Below are 15,470 nucleotides of genomic sequence, written 5' to 3' on the forward strand. Positions count from 1 at the left end.
TCACGCGTGGTGTTGCCCAGGGAAGAGCCTCTGTGGGGACAGGGTAGGCTCTGCTGTGGTCCTCCTGTGGGGCAGGGTGGGAGAGAGGGGCACTGGCATGCGTGAAGTGAGAGCGTCCTGGGGGCAAGGGGTGAACTTGCTGCTGTAGAAGGGCAGAGAAGGAGGAGGGCAGGTGTTGGCTGCTGTGGGAGGGTAGGAAGAGGGGAGGCATCTACCTTGCATCTGTCAGGGTAGGGGAAGGAGGAGTTGAGGTGGAGGATGCCCCAATGGCCTGTGTGGCTGCCAGGGTTTGACTGTCTTGGTCTCAGTGCCAGATGAGAGCGCAAAGGAACCACCCCCCTGGGATAAACCCGAGCAAGGTCTGGGCTTTCCTGGCCTCCTAAAATTTTAGGAAACGTCCTGTACCACTGGGGCTGTGCACAGGCTCTTTCCAGGGTGAGGAAACCCAGTGAGATGTTTGTGTGCTTGTGGGGATGAAACCAGCAAGTGAGAACTTCAGAGGTAACGAAGATCCTGGCAATTAAAGCACTCGCCTAATCTGCAGTAACTCAAGCTGGCTGTTCTCACGCTCTGTTGCCAGCCCGTACTGGAAAAGTTTTGTTAAAATGGATGTGATTCAGGAATGGCATGGTTCCAACAGACCCCTGCGCAGTGGAAGTGTAGATTCCTTTACAATGGAAAACAGTTTTCAGTAGGAAAAGCCTATCCAGTTCCACTCCAGAGGAAAGCAAAAACATTTGCTCAGACAGATCTTGCTTGTTGCTTTTGCTGCTCCTTGCAGGAGGATGGCTCTGGTCTGACGTCAAAATTAAACCCACCTCTCACTCAGAATGTAGCAGACTAAATGTTAAATTAAAAATAATAAAGGTGAGGAAAACAAAAGCTGATTGTTGAACTTTTAAAACAAAAAGATTCCATATGTGGACCTCCCAGCTAACATTGTTTGTATGACAAATAGGAACAAGACTTGATGGCTTGCTTATATTTTGGTTTCCATCCCTCCACTTTTCCTTAAGCGTCAATGGCCCATGTAGATTAAGAAAGTTAAGTAAAAGTTCTATGCCTGGTGGCATTCCAGCTAAAATAGCTTAAGGGTCCAGCCGTACTTCAGTCAAGTCACTTATAAAAAGCATGCTGTAACTTTCTACTCTGCCATCTTTTAAATGGTCCTATATGTACTGGTTGTTTTCACAGCCTCAGTATCATTTGGGATATAAATACACTTTTTTTTGGTCCTTATTTGAAGCACTTTCTCCAGGTGTTTCGATAGCAGGGCATGTTTACTGAAGAATCATTTACCAAAATGGAAAAGACTCCTTTAAAGCCATATGCCTTAATTAGAGATCATTTTAATCGAATTAATTTTGAATGCATTAATTCAACTGTGTGGAAGTTATCTGACTGCCAGCCCAGTACATGCTTTGGAAATGACTGTTTAGTGTTTGTTCTTAAACAACAGACAGGCTATAATGTTTGGAGGTAGAGATTTGCTTTTAGGGCTTACTTTTTTGAGAGACAATAATTTTCCTCGCTTGCCGATTAAGCTCAGGGAGACCATAAAATAATTTCCTTAATAAATTTTACTAGAATTTTGATCGAAAGATGTCTGTTTTACCAAACTAGTCTATAACTGTGAAGCTCTAAGATAGGAAGGCTGTTATAATGTCCTAGGCTAAGGACATTGGAGGGTAATAGAGATGATTCATACTTTCATAAAATAGAATTATATTGAACGGCTAAAGGAATTAAACCAAATGAATCCCAGGTGTAATACTACTGACTTGTTTAGGCTTATAACTAGTATGAATTTCACCTACTAGGCCTATTCTCACAGGAAGAAGAGACACTCTGAAATAGTGTGAAAGTCAGGGAGGTTTATAAATTGCTGTGATCAATTGTATCCTTTCAGCAGAGATGCAGAGGAAACAAATGGATTCATCTAAAAACAGGAAGGCAGGAGCAAGTATAATACTGCAGATAAACCCTTCACCTAAAGCGTAGAATTAATCCAAAGTAAGTTGCAAGGAAAAAGTTCTTAGTGTGTACTGTGGCTAATAATATAGCCTATTTGTTTCCATCATTAGTCCTCAAGAGATTGTGAGTTCAGGTTGGTTTTTTTTTTCATTTATTTGGAATTCGATTTCATTGGTGCTCTTCAGTGGAGCAGGGTGTAGCTGGCTCATTCCCAGAAAATTTAAGAACAAGATGCTCTCAGATATTTGTGCCCTCATATTCCCTATTCTGTTGAAAATTTTCGTAAGTTTTTCCCCCATTCTCAACATTTTCTGGCAGAGGAATAAATCTGAGAGTTGCCTTGTTCTGATCGTTTGTGCCCGTGCGTGCGTGTAAATACCCTGTGTAAATACCTCTGACCATTGACGTGCAGTCACAGACGTTCTGGTGCAGGCAAATAACCAGCGACGGTAGCGACAGGTGTCTGATCCACTGGAGACAACTCTTATCTCCAAATCTGAGTGAGACAAATCCGACCCAGTGATCTGCTCCTGAACATTAAAAAGCGCGTTTCTAGTGCCGTCTCCTTTCTGTATTATCAAATTTCAATAGACGGCACAGAAGCCTTTCAATTAGATAAAGTATGTGCATAACTGCGGGATCAAAATGTAAACCTATAATATCAGGATATGTTTCAGTGAATTGTAATGGATTGATTTTATTTTTTATTTGTAAGTTAAAGTCTATTGTTATTATAAATGGGAAGTCTTGTGAATCAAGGTCATTATTTAAATTATAAAACTAAAGGAAGACACATTTCTCAAATCTCAGTTTATTTTCTTGGTGAGTCACCATGGGATGGGGCAGATTTTTCTACCTGTAATTTCATTAAAGTCAGTAAACAGGACTACTACTAAGATTAAACAGGTATGCTCTAGAGGATATGACCTGCATGGAATTGTATCAGAGTAAGCATGATGTATGTTGGAGAATGCAATGAAAAATTATTCATTTAATATTGAATATTGTATCTGAAGCAAAAATGTATGCTAAAGTATAAATAAATTACAAATGGAACATGCAGAGCAGGGAACTGAGGGTCCAGATTTAATATGCAATTTTAGAAGTTGGCATAGAAATGTTGTATAACATAACTTCTCAAAATGTAGCCTTATGTCCTATTGATTTTTCATCTTTGTGAATGTTAAAGTCACCGTCATGTTAAGCACAGCAGTAGGAAATTTCAGGAACTCATTAAAGGGTGCTTCAGTGCACCAGGGTGACTTGCAGCTGGGGGTTAGCTCTGTTTTTTGTGTTAGACTTCACATGCCAAATGGCTGTTTTCTTCCCTGGGCTCACTTAAAGTCATCAGATGACTGTGAAAAGCACAGTGATCTTTGTTGGTTCATCTTCCCCTGAGGGCAAACCGAACCACAATGATTTCATAGAACTTTCCAGCATTTGTGGTGGCCTGAGGACATGGTTGAGACAAAGTTTTTAGGGAGAGAAAATACCTTTTATTAGTTAGAAAAATGTCATTGGAATAACTTTTGGGTAGACCAGGTCTCCTTGAAGCAGAGACGGCTTTATACAATTATCTTACAATAGTTCACTTATATTTGCAAAATCAAAGACCTTTTACTACCCTTGAATTGAGTTAATAAATTAATATTTTATTAACTAACTAACTATTTATTGAGTTGTGCAAACACAATTTTCTTTCCGACATCTTATCCATTGAAGAATGTCAAATTAAGTATTTTGGATTGGATTTCCAGAAGTATTTGTGGATGAGCCAGAAGAATAGTTCAGGAAACCTAGATCATTTGTGGAGTAGAAGAAGCAACTGAAGTGAGACGCAAAATAAATACTTATGGAGGGAAATAATTATGCAGAGCTTCATGGTGAAAGCAAAGCCCTCTGAGACCCTGAGGACCCCGTTTGAGGGAAGCGTTGGGGTGATGTCTACAAGATACCTTAGCAGCTCTCAGGCTGGTATTTGATCTTGAATAAGGTGGAAGAGATGCTGGCATTAACAATAAATACTAGTGAAAGAGCTGAAGTTGTCAGCTGCTTTACCTTTCAGGCTGGTGCATTAGTCGAATAATAAAATCTTGGAGTGTTAGCTTTACAAACTCACTTGTGACAGAGACAAGCAGGCTTTGTTGCAGCTTGCTGTCCTAAAGAAATAAAAATTAACTTTTATTAGTACATTAGTGCTTTGATTGGCCGATAAAGAGCTGAGGGTTAAGAAGACTTTGCTTTAAATACTATATCCAGATCTCTATGAGTAAGTAGCAATTAATTACCAAGTTTCACCTTAGGGTTTTTCTGTTTTGGTGGTGGTGGTGTTTTGTGGGTTTGTTTTTTTTTTTTAATTAGAATAGACTGCTATGAGTAATTCTTGGTCTGGAAATAGTGACTTTTCCTTGTTTGTGTTTGGCACTATGAAACCGGAATGCAGAAATGAAAAATTTAAATAGGAAAGTTTTACTCCAACTTAAGGAGAAGAATGGTGCTTGGATTTGGTTACACTTCAGCTTTTCCGAAGTGTTCATCAGACATGGACGATATCATTACAAGAGAGCGAGTATCCTCTCCTATCGTCAGGCGAAGAAGTACTAAGGCTAAACAAGTATTTCCACATCAGTAAGGTGATTTTGAAGCTGACCAGGGAAGAAGTACCCGCAGAGGGTGGGATGCTCTCCAGCTCAGATCCAGGCCATAAAAAATACAGCTCATAGGTTTGAAGAAGGAAGAATTAAAAAAAAAAAAAAAAAAAAAAAAAAGATTGATTGGTTTTTATATGTAATTATGGAATGTTATCTGTCCATGACAAAGATAATGAAATCAAAAGTCAGCTTTCATTTGCATAACTAAAACAATAAATTGCTTCTGAGAGCTTTTTAATGGAAATAGTCTCATGCTTTGAAGGCTTACGGACTTCACAAGATGCCTGCTGCTATTCACACACAGTTCCTGCTCACTGCCAGACTCTTACCACCTAACAGCTAGTTAGAGAGAAGTACTGGGTTGCTCCTTTCTGAGTTTCATAATGGCAAGATAAGCCTTTCACCAAACCCACTTCTCCCTCTGGGGGACTATGAATTAAACAGGGACTTTTCTCCCTGGAAGGGAGCTGCTGGCAGGGCAAAAGAGAGGCACATTTTTGCAGAAGTTGACATTGCAGCTGCTCGTTCTTTTGAGGGCTCCAAACATCAGTGTGTAAGGGTTGTCACAAATACTACATATTCAATTAACCAGACATTGTGGCATGTGACATGTTAACAAAAAAATGTATCCCCCTCAAAAAAAAAAAAAGGAAAAAATTCCTTGGTGTAGTAAACTCTTTGTATTTCTCGTGCACACTCTTCAGGTTTCCTACATGTGGGCATAGTGGGATAATTACACACATATTCTTTTAAGCAAAATTAATGCCTGTTTTACTGCTACCTAGCTAGTTTGCTGCTCATCCATAGGTTCTCTCTCGTGCCCATCTCTGTGCACATCCTCCAGCAGAGCTTTACCAAACCTCTCTTCCTCCCTGCTTCCATCCCGCTTGCCCTCCAAAGCAGCTCTTTGTTACTGATTTCATTCCTCTTCCTCAGTAAGGCTCCAGAGCTCTCCTTTCTTTCTGTGTCCCTTTAGCTTGCTGTATAATTTCTGTATCTCACGTAGACCCTCAGTTAATCTCTCATTCTCTCTATGTACAAGCACATAGTTACAGGCTCCTCATGTCTCTTACTTCTCTGTCATCCTTGTGCTCCTGACTTTCACCCCTTTGTGCCCACATGGTGCTACCAGGCAACTCCTCCTCTTTCTCTGCAACTCCTTCTCTTCTGTAAGCACTTCCACAAGGACCTCTGTTCCTGGGAACCTCCTGTACATACTGGTACCTTTTGACTCGCTCTGAACTGGATGGAGGAGTTCCTCATTCACGTCAATAAGATCTCAAGGAGACTTAGGCCTTCTCCAGTAAGAGAATTTGGGTACAAAGGTTGGTGATGTGCATAGGATTGTCCCATTCTCGTAAATCTGCTAAACTGCAAATTCATCTTCTCTCAATTGCATTTTATATTGCACTGCCCTAATTGCTTTACTAAAGCACATTATGTAAGTGGACTCCAGTGTGCCACAAGCCATTTGCTGCCTCAGCCTTTCCCAGTGGTTTTATCAGAGTAGTTTTCTGCCACAGAGCTGGCAAGCAGAGAACCAAGTCCCTTACTGCCTCTAAAAGGAATACAGTACGGACACACGCGTATGCAGGCTTAGGAAGCCTTTGACTTGTCTGCCTTGTGGGAAGTGTTTGTGGGATGCTGGGGAAGCAGGTATCAAAGTAGAGGGGAAAAGTCCTTTGATTCTTCCCCAAAGAATTCCCAGTACAAAAACTGATGAACAAAGAGATGGGAGAGGTTGGAGGAAAGGTGTGGTGCACGTATGACTAGTAACAAAACCAAGTAGTACAGTAAGGACATTTATTTCCTTGTGTGCTTTTGGCAATGTGAAAAATTATAAACACAAGTTAACTGCAATGTTTTAGTTGCAGGGCCTCTGCAAAATTAGCCTTAAAAATTATGTCTAAATAATTCCGGAATTACTCTTTGGGTATGTTCCCGTGGGTGGGCAAACTTCTCTTGGATTTCAGGCCAGATGCAAATTTTAAGAGAGGATTTGGAAGGGTGGAACTCTGTGGCTGAACTCAGAAAGTATACTGTGTATATGTGGGTATGTCAGGCGATATTTGTACATTTTGCAGTAGGAAATGAAAACTGTGAGGATGAATGGCCAAAATATAAGAGGAAGAATTAGGTTGGTTGGTTAGTTGGTTGGTTGGTTGGTTTCCATTGAGTTTCATTTCTTATTCCGTAGTAGGGGATGCATTTGGTTTGTTTCCAGCATAGCTGATGCATCAGAGTTTCTTCCCTGTTGAATTGGTTTTTCTGTGGAGTCGATTAAAGCTTGTCTGTCATTGCTTTTGGTCACTCAGAGACATTTGCTCGCTTGCCTGGTATTGACTGCCTTCAGCTAATGTCACTTCATTTATTACTTGCTGCAGATAACTTCTGATTCATTTGTCAGTATCATGACCCCTTTTCCTCTCTTCTTTGTTTTCTTCCACAATGGGAAAATTGTACCATTACTTAAAACTGCCATTAGTTTTGTAATGCGTTCTTCCGTGCGTCAGAGCACTCTGTGTACTCAGGGTCAAACACAGCTCAACAGTAAAGCTGTTCTGTTCCGTTCGGGTTGTAGAGGATGAACTGCACCATGGTATCTGTGCGGTCTCCAGAAGCATAAAAGCAGTGTGACTAATAAGTTACGTGGCTTTTTTTCTCTTGTCTTTTCCATGAATATTGGCTTTATAGAAGTGATCAGAAAATTCAACTGAAAATTTTGAAGTACCAGTCTAAGGAAGAAAAAAGTCCATCCCATTTCATTTGTATAGAAAGTGGTTTCATGCCATATGTACCTTGTAATGCTGGCATGCCATTCTGGCTTACACTAGTCCTTTCGGTTGCAGTATCTATACAAGTGCACACATACACTTTTCAGGTACTGTATACGGTAGACAACAAAACCTAAGATATATGTTGCATTTAGAGGTGAAGATTGTTAAGGTTTGTGATGGTCCTTAATACTTAATAAAATTAATTCCCCATCTTCAGCCATTCCTCATGAAAGCATAGACAAGATTTATCTAGAAATTTGACTCACTAAGGGGCAAAATTAGTCAGCTCCTGTCTTTATCCTACAGCTTTGGCCAAGGTTTTCAGATTCTATACCCCAAACTGATGAGCATCTGAACAACATGATCACGATCTTGGACCTTCATTAATGCTTCTGAGAGCACCGAGGCAGGAAATGGAGGAATGGTGTAATCTTGGTATTCTAGGCTGACCAGTTTGGGACAAGGAAAATCATGTATGGAAGATATTTTTGCGTATCATCAGTAAGGATGTTGCCTCTGGTGCAAGAGTGTAGAGTAGGTCATGTATGCAGAGAAGAAACACACAAGACATTTGTGTTAAATGTCTGTCCAGCTGTGTACACTGCAAAGAATGAAAATGAAAACCTGTTAAACAATATACCACATTTTCAAATATAATCCCCAAAATATCATGTGTTATATGGGCTGTGACATCCAGACTGAGACAGAAGGTGTAGAAGGACTCAGACATGCTTCTGCACTGTACATTTCCTGAGATGGGATATAATTTAGTTTCCCTATATGGGAAAACAACTCATGAATTTTTCAGAGAACATGCACTAGAGAGGCCATCTCTGTTGGTACAAGAAACCTAAATAATCTTTCTAACATGAAGTAATAAAAGGAACTCTTGTTTCAACTTTAGTAATGTATTAAAAAACCTGAAAGCTAACAAATTTACTTTTTTTCCTGAGTGATTCACTTCTAACTTCTGCATAGTCAGCTAGAATGCTTCTATGTATTAAGAAATGTGTGGTCTTTTGTTCTAAGCTGTTGTGATTTAGCCCCAGCTGGCAGCTGAGCACCACATGGCCGCTCACTTACTCCCCCCCTCCATAGGATGTGGAGGAGAATTGGAAGAAAAAGGTAAAACTCCTGAACAGCAAAGGGAGAGGAAAACAACAACAGCAATACTTAGAATATACAAAGCAGGTGACAGTGCAATTTACTTACCACCCAGAGCCCCGATACCCACCCCACCCCCCCTTATATCCGGAGCATGATGTCATGGTATCAAATATCCTTTTGCCTAGTTTGGGTCAGCTATCCAGGCTGTCCTCTCCCAGCTTCTTGTGAAAATTAACTCTGTCCTAGCTGAAAACCAGGACATAAGCCCCACACAGAATCGAGACTCCTGTGTTTGATATAGATATGGTAAAGACCGCTTGCTTATATTTCTGTGTGCTTCCCAGTACTAGGCTTATGAGTGTGTTACAAATGTTACTGATGTGAAAAAACACATAACAGAAATTTTTTCTCACAAAAATTGTTATATAAGTGCCCAGGTCATCATCATAACCTCTGGACTGTCTTCCTTAAAAACACGAATGTTCCTAGCTTTCTTCCTTTTCTTTGGTCCAGTAATGCTTCAGGATAAAGCATGAGGATTACATGAGCACATATACTGAGAATGTTCCTATTCCGAGATCTTTGGGAAGAGGAGGCAAAGCCATCATGTGCAGCTGCAGCAGAAGAGGATGTGAAAGCATGGCAACTGTATAGCAAGGAGATGTGGTTTTCATCTCAGTTGCACAGTGGGAAGCACTTCATTCTGTTCTCCTTACTTAAAAACTTTTGAACCTACAGGCATTTTGGGTAAAGGTGCTTGGAGAACACTCATTACTTACAAATAAATAAAAACCAACACAAGTAAAAGGACTAAAGTTCTTTCTGAATAAAGTAATATGCTGAAATGCGTCCTACAGTAAGAGACCATCAAGACACAAAATCAGTCAGTCTGGCTCTAAAAGTCCTACTTGGCTATTGTATTTTTCAAGTGGTTGCGAGAGGATTTCATGCTTTCCAGTTTGTTCCTAGTAAGGGGCATTCAAAAGGAACAGTGTTTGGGAAGTGTAGCTTTCTCTGATAGTGCAGACAGAGACTATACGTAAGACCTAAGAGAAGAGCTTTGGAGAGAAGTGCCTGAGTGGCAGGGAGTGATGAGTTTGGTCTTTCAGTCTCCTGCATGGAGTTGCCACAATACCAATGTCAGGAACCTTTTGACATTTCCTGAGGAATAGTTTGTCCTTCCAAGCAGAACAAATCCAGTATTTTGCCTCTGTGTAAGACAGTAAAAAGATCAGAGGAAAAAAGAGCTTTCACAAATACGCATGGTGGTGATTTATCTACTTCCTAACAGATAGGGTGAGGGAGAGACGGCGCTGACATTTAATGTGGACGGCAGCACCTGCTACAACTGAGCACCATGAAGCTTTTTTTCCCTTGATCCTCAACACAAGATGTTTCAGGAGACTTATTTGTTCTTTTCCTTTGTCATTTACTTAAATAAATTCTCATGAGCTTCTGTGACTCATTTTCCCCCAAAGGGCTGGCTATGGTACCAACAGAAGAAGATTCAAAGATTAACAAACTAGCTGTCTCGCTTAGAGAAAATCCCACTGGTAGTTTACCTGCCATCACTTTGTCTGAGGACATTTACTTAAATGTCTGATAGATACAGTAATTGAGTTTTACTTTTGGTTGTAGCCAGTTTTCAGAAGCAGAGTATTTCCTTCCCCCTTGCACACCTGAGTGGCCCGTTGTGCATTCTGGGTGGTCCTGCAGGGGTTTGGAATACAAGAAGATTAACCTAGTACTCCCCAAAACCCCTTAGGGCTGTGTCATGGCCCGGTAATGAGCTGCAAAATTAGTCTGGTGCCGTGGAGTACTGAAGGAGTACTAGTTGGGGTGCCAGTCAAGGCTTTCAGTCTCTAATTTTAGTCGGTGAGCTTTTCGGGAAGGTCGACCTGCCTTCCTACTGTTGACCCCCTGCAAACAGCCTGCATCCCTGCTCAACTCTGTTTCCCACCCAGTCCCCTCTGCTTTTGGGCAGCCTGATTTTTGCTATGGAAAAAAACAAGTCAGGGAAGTAGGGAATCTTCTCTGGATCTGTCACTATTCTTTTACAGCTGCACACCATTAGTCTGGTGAGCATTGACGTAGGAGGAAAATGACAACAGTAATTTGGAAGCTGAGAGAGACAACTGCATGCAGGCATTTGCAAGATGTGAGTATCTTTAACTTGGATAAGGCTACAGCAAAATGAGTTCAGCAAAGCTGAAGGAGATGTTGCCAGCGGGAGGAGGAGTAGAATTGGGAAAATAGATGATGTGCACACTATGATTATTATTTATCCTGTGAGGAAGCATGAAAAATACTACACGTAACAGATGCAAGAAGGTGCCAAAAAGATAGTTATTTCCTGATGGAAATGTTAAAAAAATTAAAGGTAGAAACAGATGAAGAGCAGAGAAACTCTACATCCTTACTTGGATGTAGGCCTTAGAAAATACTATTTTAAGAAAGCATCAGAATGAAACTGAATTCCTTAGAACATTAAAGAACAGCAGCAAGCTATTTTGAATATGGTCTGTCATATGTTTGGCGGTAGACTTAAGTTTTGATTTATATGGACCTAAATGGACTAAAGTTTTGATTTATAATGCCAATTCCCTCGTCTTTCAAATATACTTGGAGAACATCCTGTGCTAGCGTAGTGGGTAGCCCTTAACTTTTGAACTTGGTCTTCTTCTCAGCCTTTAATATCTTAAGTGTAGTATAGAAAAAACAAAAGTGAAAACATAATGGTAACTGCTACATATATAAAGGATGGTGTGCTTTTACTATTTTTAGATAGCGACATTTGAGTTATGGCCACTGGACTGATGGATAATGATCAGCTGTTTTTCTGACAGACGTTTTAGATTTGTCTCTGCACACTTTTTTAGTCAAGTGCATAAATAAAAATTCCCATACATGAAAGCGTGTCAGACTATGTCCTTCCTCATCTTCCTGGGTTGTCTCGTATTATGCAAGAAAGGGAGATTACATCAGGGGAGAAGGAGATGAGCTGGAGAGGAAAGGGACAGATATGAAACAAATGCACAAGGTGGGTAATATGAAACTACTGTAGAAGAGAGTAGTTTCATATAGCATGAGTTGTAGAGCAAATTTTCTCCATTTAAAAAGTAACCATTTAGGAACCAAAACACCCCTAGAGAGAAAAGAGAGAAAAAACCAAATCCACCAGACACATTTGAGCAAGTCTTTGGTGTGTTATGATGTCCAGGTCATTCTGTAGATCTTTATGTGAACAGCAGTCAGCTCACAACAGTATTATTGTCTCACCAACTAAATGGCTGAACTGAAATGGGCAGGAGCTGCAGCCACACTGGTATTTTGGCATTGGGAACAAATTTTAACAGTTTTACCAAGCAAAAGGAAATCCTGAATATTTTCTGTTCTGAAGTGTAATTTAGTCTCTTTACTTGCTCTGGTGAGCATGTGGAGAAATCTATTTAGGACACCTTCAGTGAAGTAAATATGACCACCACAAAAAAAGCCATGAGACTGTGTCTGTAAATAAGTCCTGACCCCACCATTGTAATGAATACATAGTATAATGCTATATCTAACTGAGAATGTTGATGTACATACTTCGTTTATTTTCTCAAAGTTGCATTCTTGAATGTCCATGTACAGTTTTTATATTTTTGCTGCTTATGGAGAAGATTCATTTGGACTTGACCTGACTATTTTCATGCAAGACAGGAACTTTCTGCTAAATCTCCAGGTCAGAACTTAACAGTTGCTGACTTTGCTCAAAGAAAGTGGTTTGTTTGCATGTTCAAGTTGTCTTTCAGATTTGCAGGTACTACTCATGCCTTCATATCTTTCCAAGAATGATTCATTTATTTTATTACAAAGTGTTTAGAGATACAAAGAAGATTAAGAATATTTATTCTTGTTGTTGGAGTGACACAGCTGAAAGGCACTTTGAGGGAGAAAAGGAAAATATTCTTTGTGGTGGAAACACCAGGTCAGCATTAGTAATCAAATTTCTGCCCCTCCCTTCCTGCACACCAGAGCAAGTCATGTTCAATCTCTTATTTGCCTCAGTTTTTCTTCCATGAAATGAGAGCACTGATATTTCCCAACCTTAGCAGAATTTTAGAAAGGGGACTATTATGCTTTGCTTCTTATATGAACAACACTAAAATGATTGAGACTTTTGTTATCCAAGTCTTAGTCTAACTACAGCCAGTTGTCAACGGAAAGCTGAGACAGCCTTCCATCACATTGGTCTCCAGCCCCATCTGTATTCCTTCCCACACAAAGCACTAACTGTATTTACAATGTTCCTGTTCCCACATTACACACAGAACAAAAAATACTGCTTTAAATTGAACAATTAATGTGTAATCATTAGAACTTACCCTGTTAATTATCAGAAATGATTGTGAACAATTCTGGTATGATAGTCTTTTGTGATTCTTAATAACACAGTTGCTAATAGGAGTTTTCACACACGATCCCTGTGTGCCATTTGCAGCTAAGTATCACCTTCTGCTCCAGGTGTTCTCACTTAAGCTGGTGCCCTGGGCTGTGATCCTGCAAACACCTCTCTGCCTGATCCAAAGCCCATTTGGGTCAGCGGGAGTTTTTCCATTTGATTAGGTGGGCTTTGAGACACGGATGAAGAGAGCAGAGCACTGTTGGTTCTGTTGTTTCCAGGATTCAGTTATTTATTAGATAAAAGTCGCATGCATAAGCTGAGGTTAAACCAAGCTAACAAGGAGCAGAGGGAAAACAAATGGTTTGACATCTGCAGGATAAAGAAATTTTATGAAGAGTTTTAGTTTGGTTTTTTGAGAGGTCTTTTTTGTATAATTTGCTGCTCTGTGAAAGGTGTTGGTTCTAATAAGATTCCAAATAAGAATCTATACAAGATTCTTAATGAACAAAAGTAAAAAAGTAATAAAGAAAACATGCTTTGCTTCATAGAGACAGTATGATGAAACAGAGTTTCAGTTCCCTTCGGAGTGGTTGTATGGCAAAACCACTTAAAAAGAGGAATCAGGTCATAAAAAGACATACAAGTGGCTGGCAGAAAGGGATGTTGCTGCCCCTATCCACAGGTTTCTCGTAGGTACAGAGCTGTTCATTGTGCTAGTCTGATGTGCAAGTGGCAACAGAAGGAAAAGCACAGAGATTCTTTTACCTTCTTCTGGGGCATGGATAAAGCTGAAGCACTCAGTATTGAAATACATGGCTTTTAATAACAAAAGACCCACTGGGCAAGGCCTATGGCTATTGTATTGTTGAGCAGGTGATTAGCATCCATCTGGGCTACAGCTGTTTTCTTCTTGTGTTTGTTCCATCTGCAGATGTTGCTATGAGGAAAGGAGTCAGCAATGACTGATGTGGAGCCTGTGGTCACAGATTTTGCGGCATCAGGACGGGCAGGCCGCCGGAACGCCTTACCAGATATTCTGGGCTCTCCTGCTGGTGCTGGGACTTCAGACCTGCCACACAAACTGGCTGAGCTCTCCATTTCAGAAGGTAATACCTGCACATTCCAGAAATGGACATTTTTCTGCAGTTGTCCTTTGCTTTCTCCTTAAGACTCATGCTACCATGCAGTTTTGATGTCAATACTAATATTTCTTCATTTATGACTAAATTCAACCTTCCAAAGCAGTTACCACTTGTACCTCCTGATGAGACAAATTAATTTTAACCCAGACCAAGTCTGCCATATCCACCCACAGACTCTGTGTTCAGCAGCCTGGGGAAGGGTGCTGGGAACTGAACTCCAGTTCCCCTGAGGAAGAGCAAACACAGTTGCATTGCCGCACAGCTTGGAAAACCAGCACTCCAGCTTTAAATTAGAGTCTAGTCCTGCACTGAGATAACTTAGCACAAGACAGCAAGTTGCACTGTTAATCCGATTACAGCTATCGTCCTAACTCAGGCATATACATTAAGAGTAGGGTTTACAGTGATTTACTCCTGCTATTAAGCTTTCAACTTTGCTATCTGAGACCAGTGTCGTATTTTGGCCTGTCCTTTAGTTTCATAAGGTGCCCTGTTGATTAGCACAGGTCTAATCAACACCAGCTTTACATTTGAGTTCTTTTTACTTTCAGGGGGATTTTCAGATTCAGAAAAATCTGGTTTCTAATGCCTATGAAGTGAGAATTATAGGTTGGCCCTGAGCACAGGTTGCCCCTACTTTTTTAGGTTCTGATTTGGAAGTAACTTTCTTCTCATGCCCATCACTGTCGCTGCTGTGACAAATGCCATCGCAGCTGGTGGTCCCGGTTCCAGGAGCAGCGATGGTGTGGGGGGAGCACAGGGGGAGGCAGGCCTGTGCTGAGTGGAGGGCCCATGAATCTGAACTGAAGTAGATTATAGGAGGGATTCCCAGGCTCCCGAAATGGATGTCCAGCTTGTATGTTGCCCGAAGCAACTACAGGACATTAAAGTTTACAGCCTCCTAAAGCACCATAAAGGCTGAGGGGGCAGGCAGGGAGGATTCCTTTGATTACAAGCTGTTCTTGCTTTGATGATTTAATTTATATTCATGTATTTGGCATTCTGTAATCCAAACCCAACACAGGCCCATCAAAGGACTGCTGGTGAAGAAGAGGGCAGGTAGAAACAGCACTTCCAGGAGGAGTGAGAAGGGACTGAATGACCACGTCCTGGTTTGACCCTGGGAAAGAGAGGAAAATAAGCATCTGAATGGGTGCTGGAAGGAGGCATTACTTTTGCAAAAGGAAAGGGCAAAGATTTATGAAGGACAGAGAATGGACATAAAAAAGGGATAGACGACAAGATCAGATACCCTCAGGCTGCAGGGCAGTAGTGAGGGAAGTGGGGGAATCTGGAAGAGCAAGTGGGAAGGACAAGGAGCACTGTGTCAGAGTGCATTCAAAGTAAAGCTGGGAGCCCTGGGAGCCCAGGGGCAATGATGGCAGATAAACCCCAGTCAAAACTCCTCTGTTTCAAGGAGAGATTTTTCCCT

The 15,470-nt window shown here is 40.9% G+C and overlaps 1 protein-coding gene across 6 annotated transcripts in view; it reads left to right on the forward strand.

Annotated features, from left to right (window-relative positions):
- PKIB (cAMP-dependent protein kinase inhibitor beta) overlaps positions 1–15,470 on the forward strand; it is a 56,114-nt gene that overhangs the window by 36,793 nt on the left and 3,851 nt on the right. For 5 of the 6 annotated variants that reach the window (XM_054822858.1, XM_054822854.1, XM_054822857.1 and 2 more), the window contains exon 2: positions 13,828–14,002. In XM_054822858.1, the coding sequence (XP_054678833.1) occupies positions 13,855–14,002 (148 nt within the window). In that variant the 5' untranslated portion in view covers positions 13,828–13,854. Of the gene's footprint in view, positions 1–10,569; positions 10,668–13,827; positions 14,003–15,470 lie in introns of all 6 variants that reach the window. The other variant, XM_054822855.1, reaches the window with a different exon arrangement.

This window comes from Grus americana, chromosome 3 (assembly GCF_028858705.1).
Source record: "Grus americana isolate bGruAme1 chromosome 3, bGruAme1.mat, whole genome shotgun sequence".
Taxonomy (NCBI): domain Eukaryota; kingdom Metazoa; phylum Chordata; class Aves; order Gruiformes; family Gruidae; genus Grus; species Grus americana.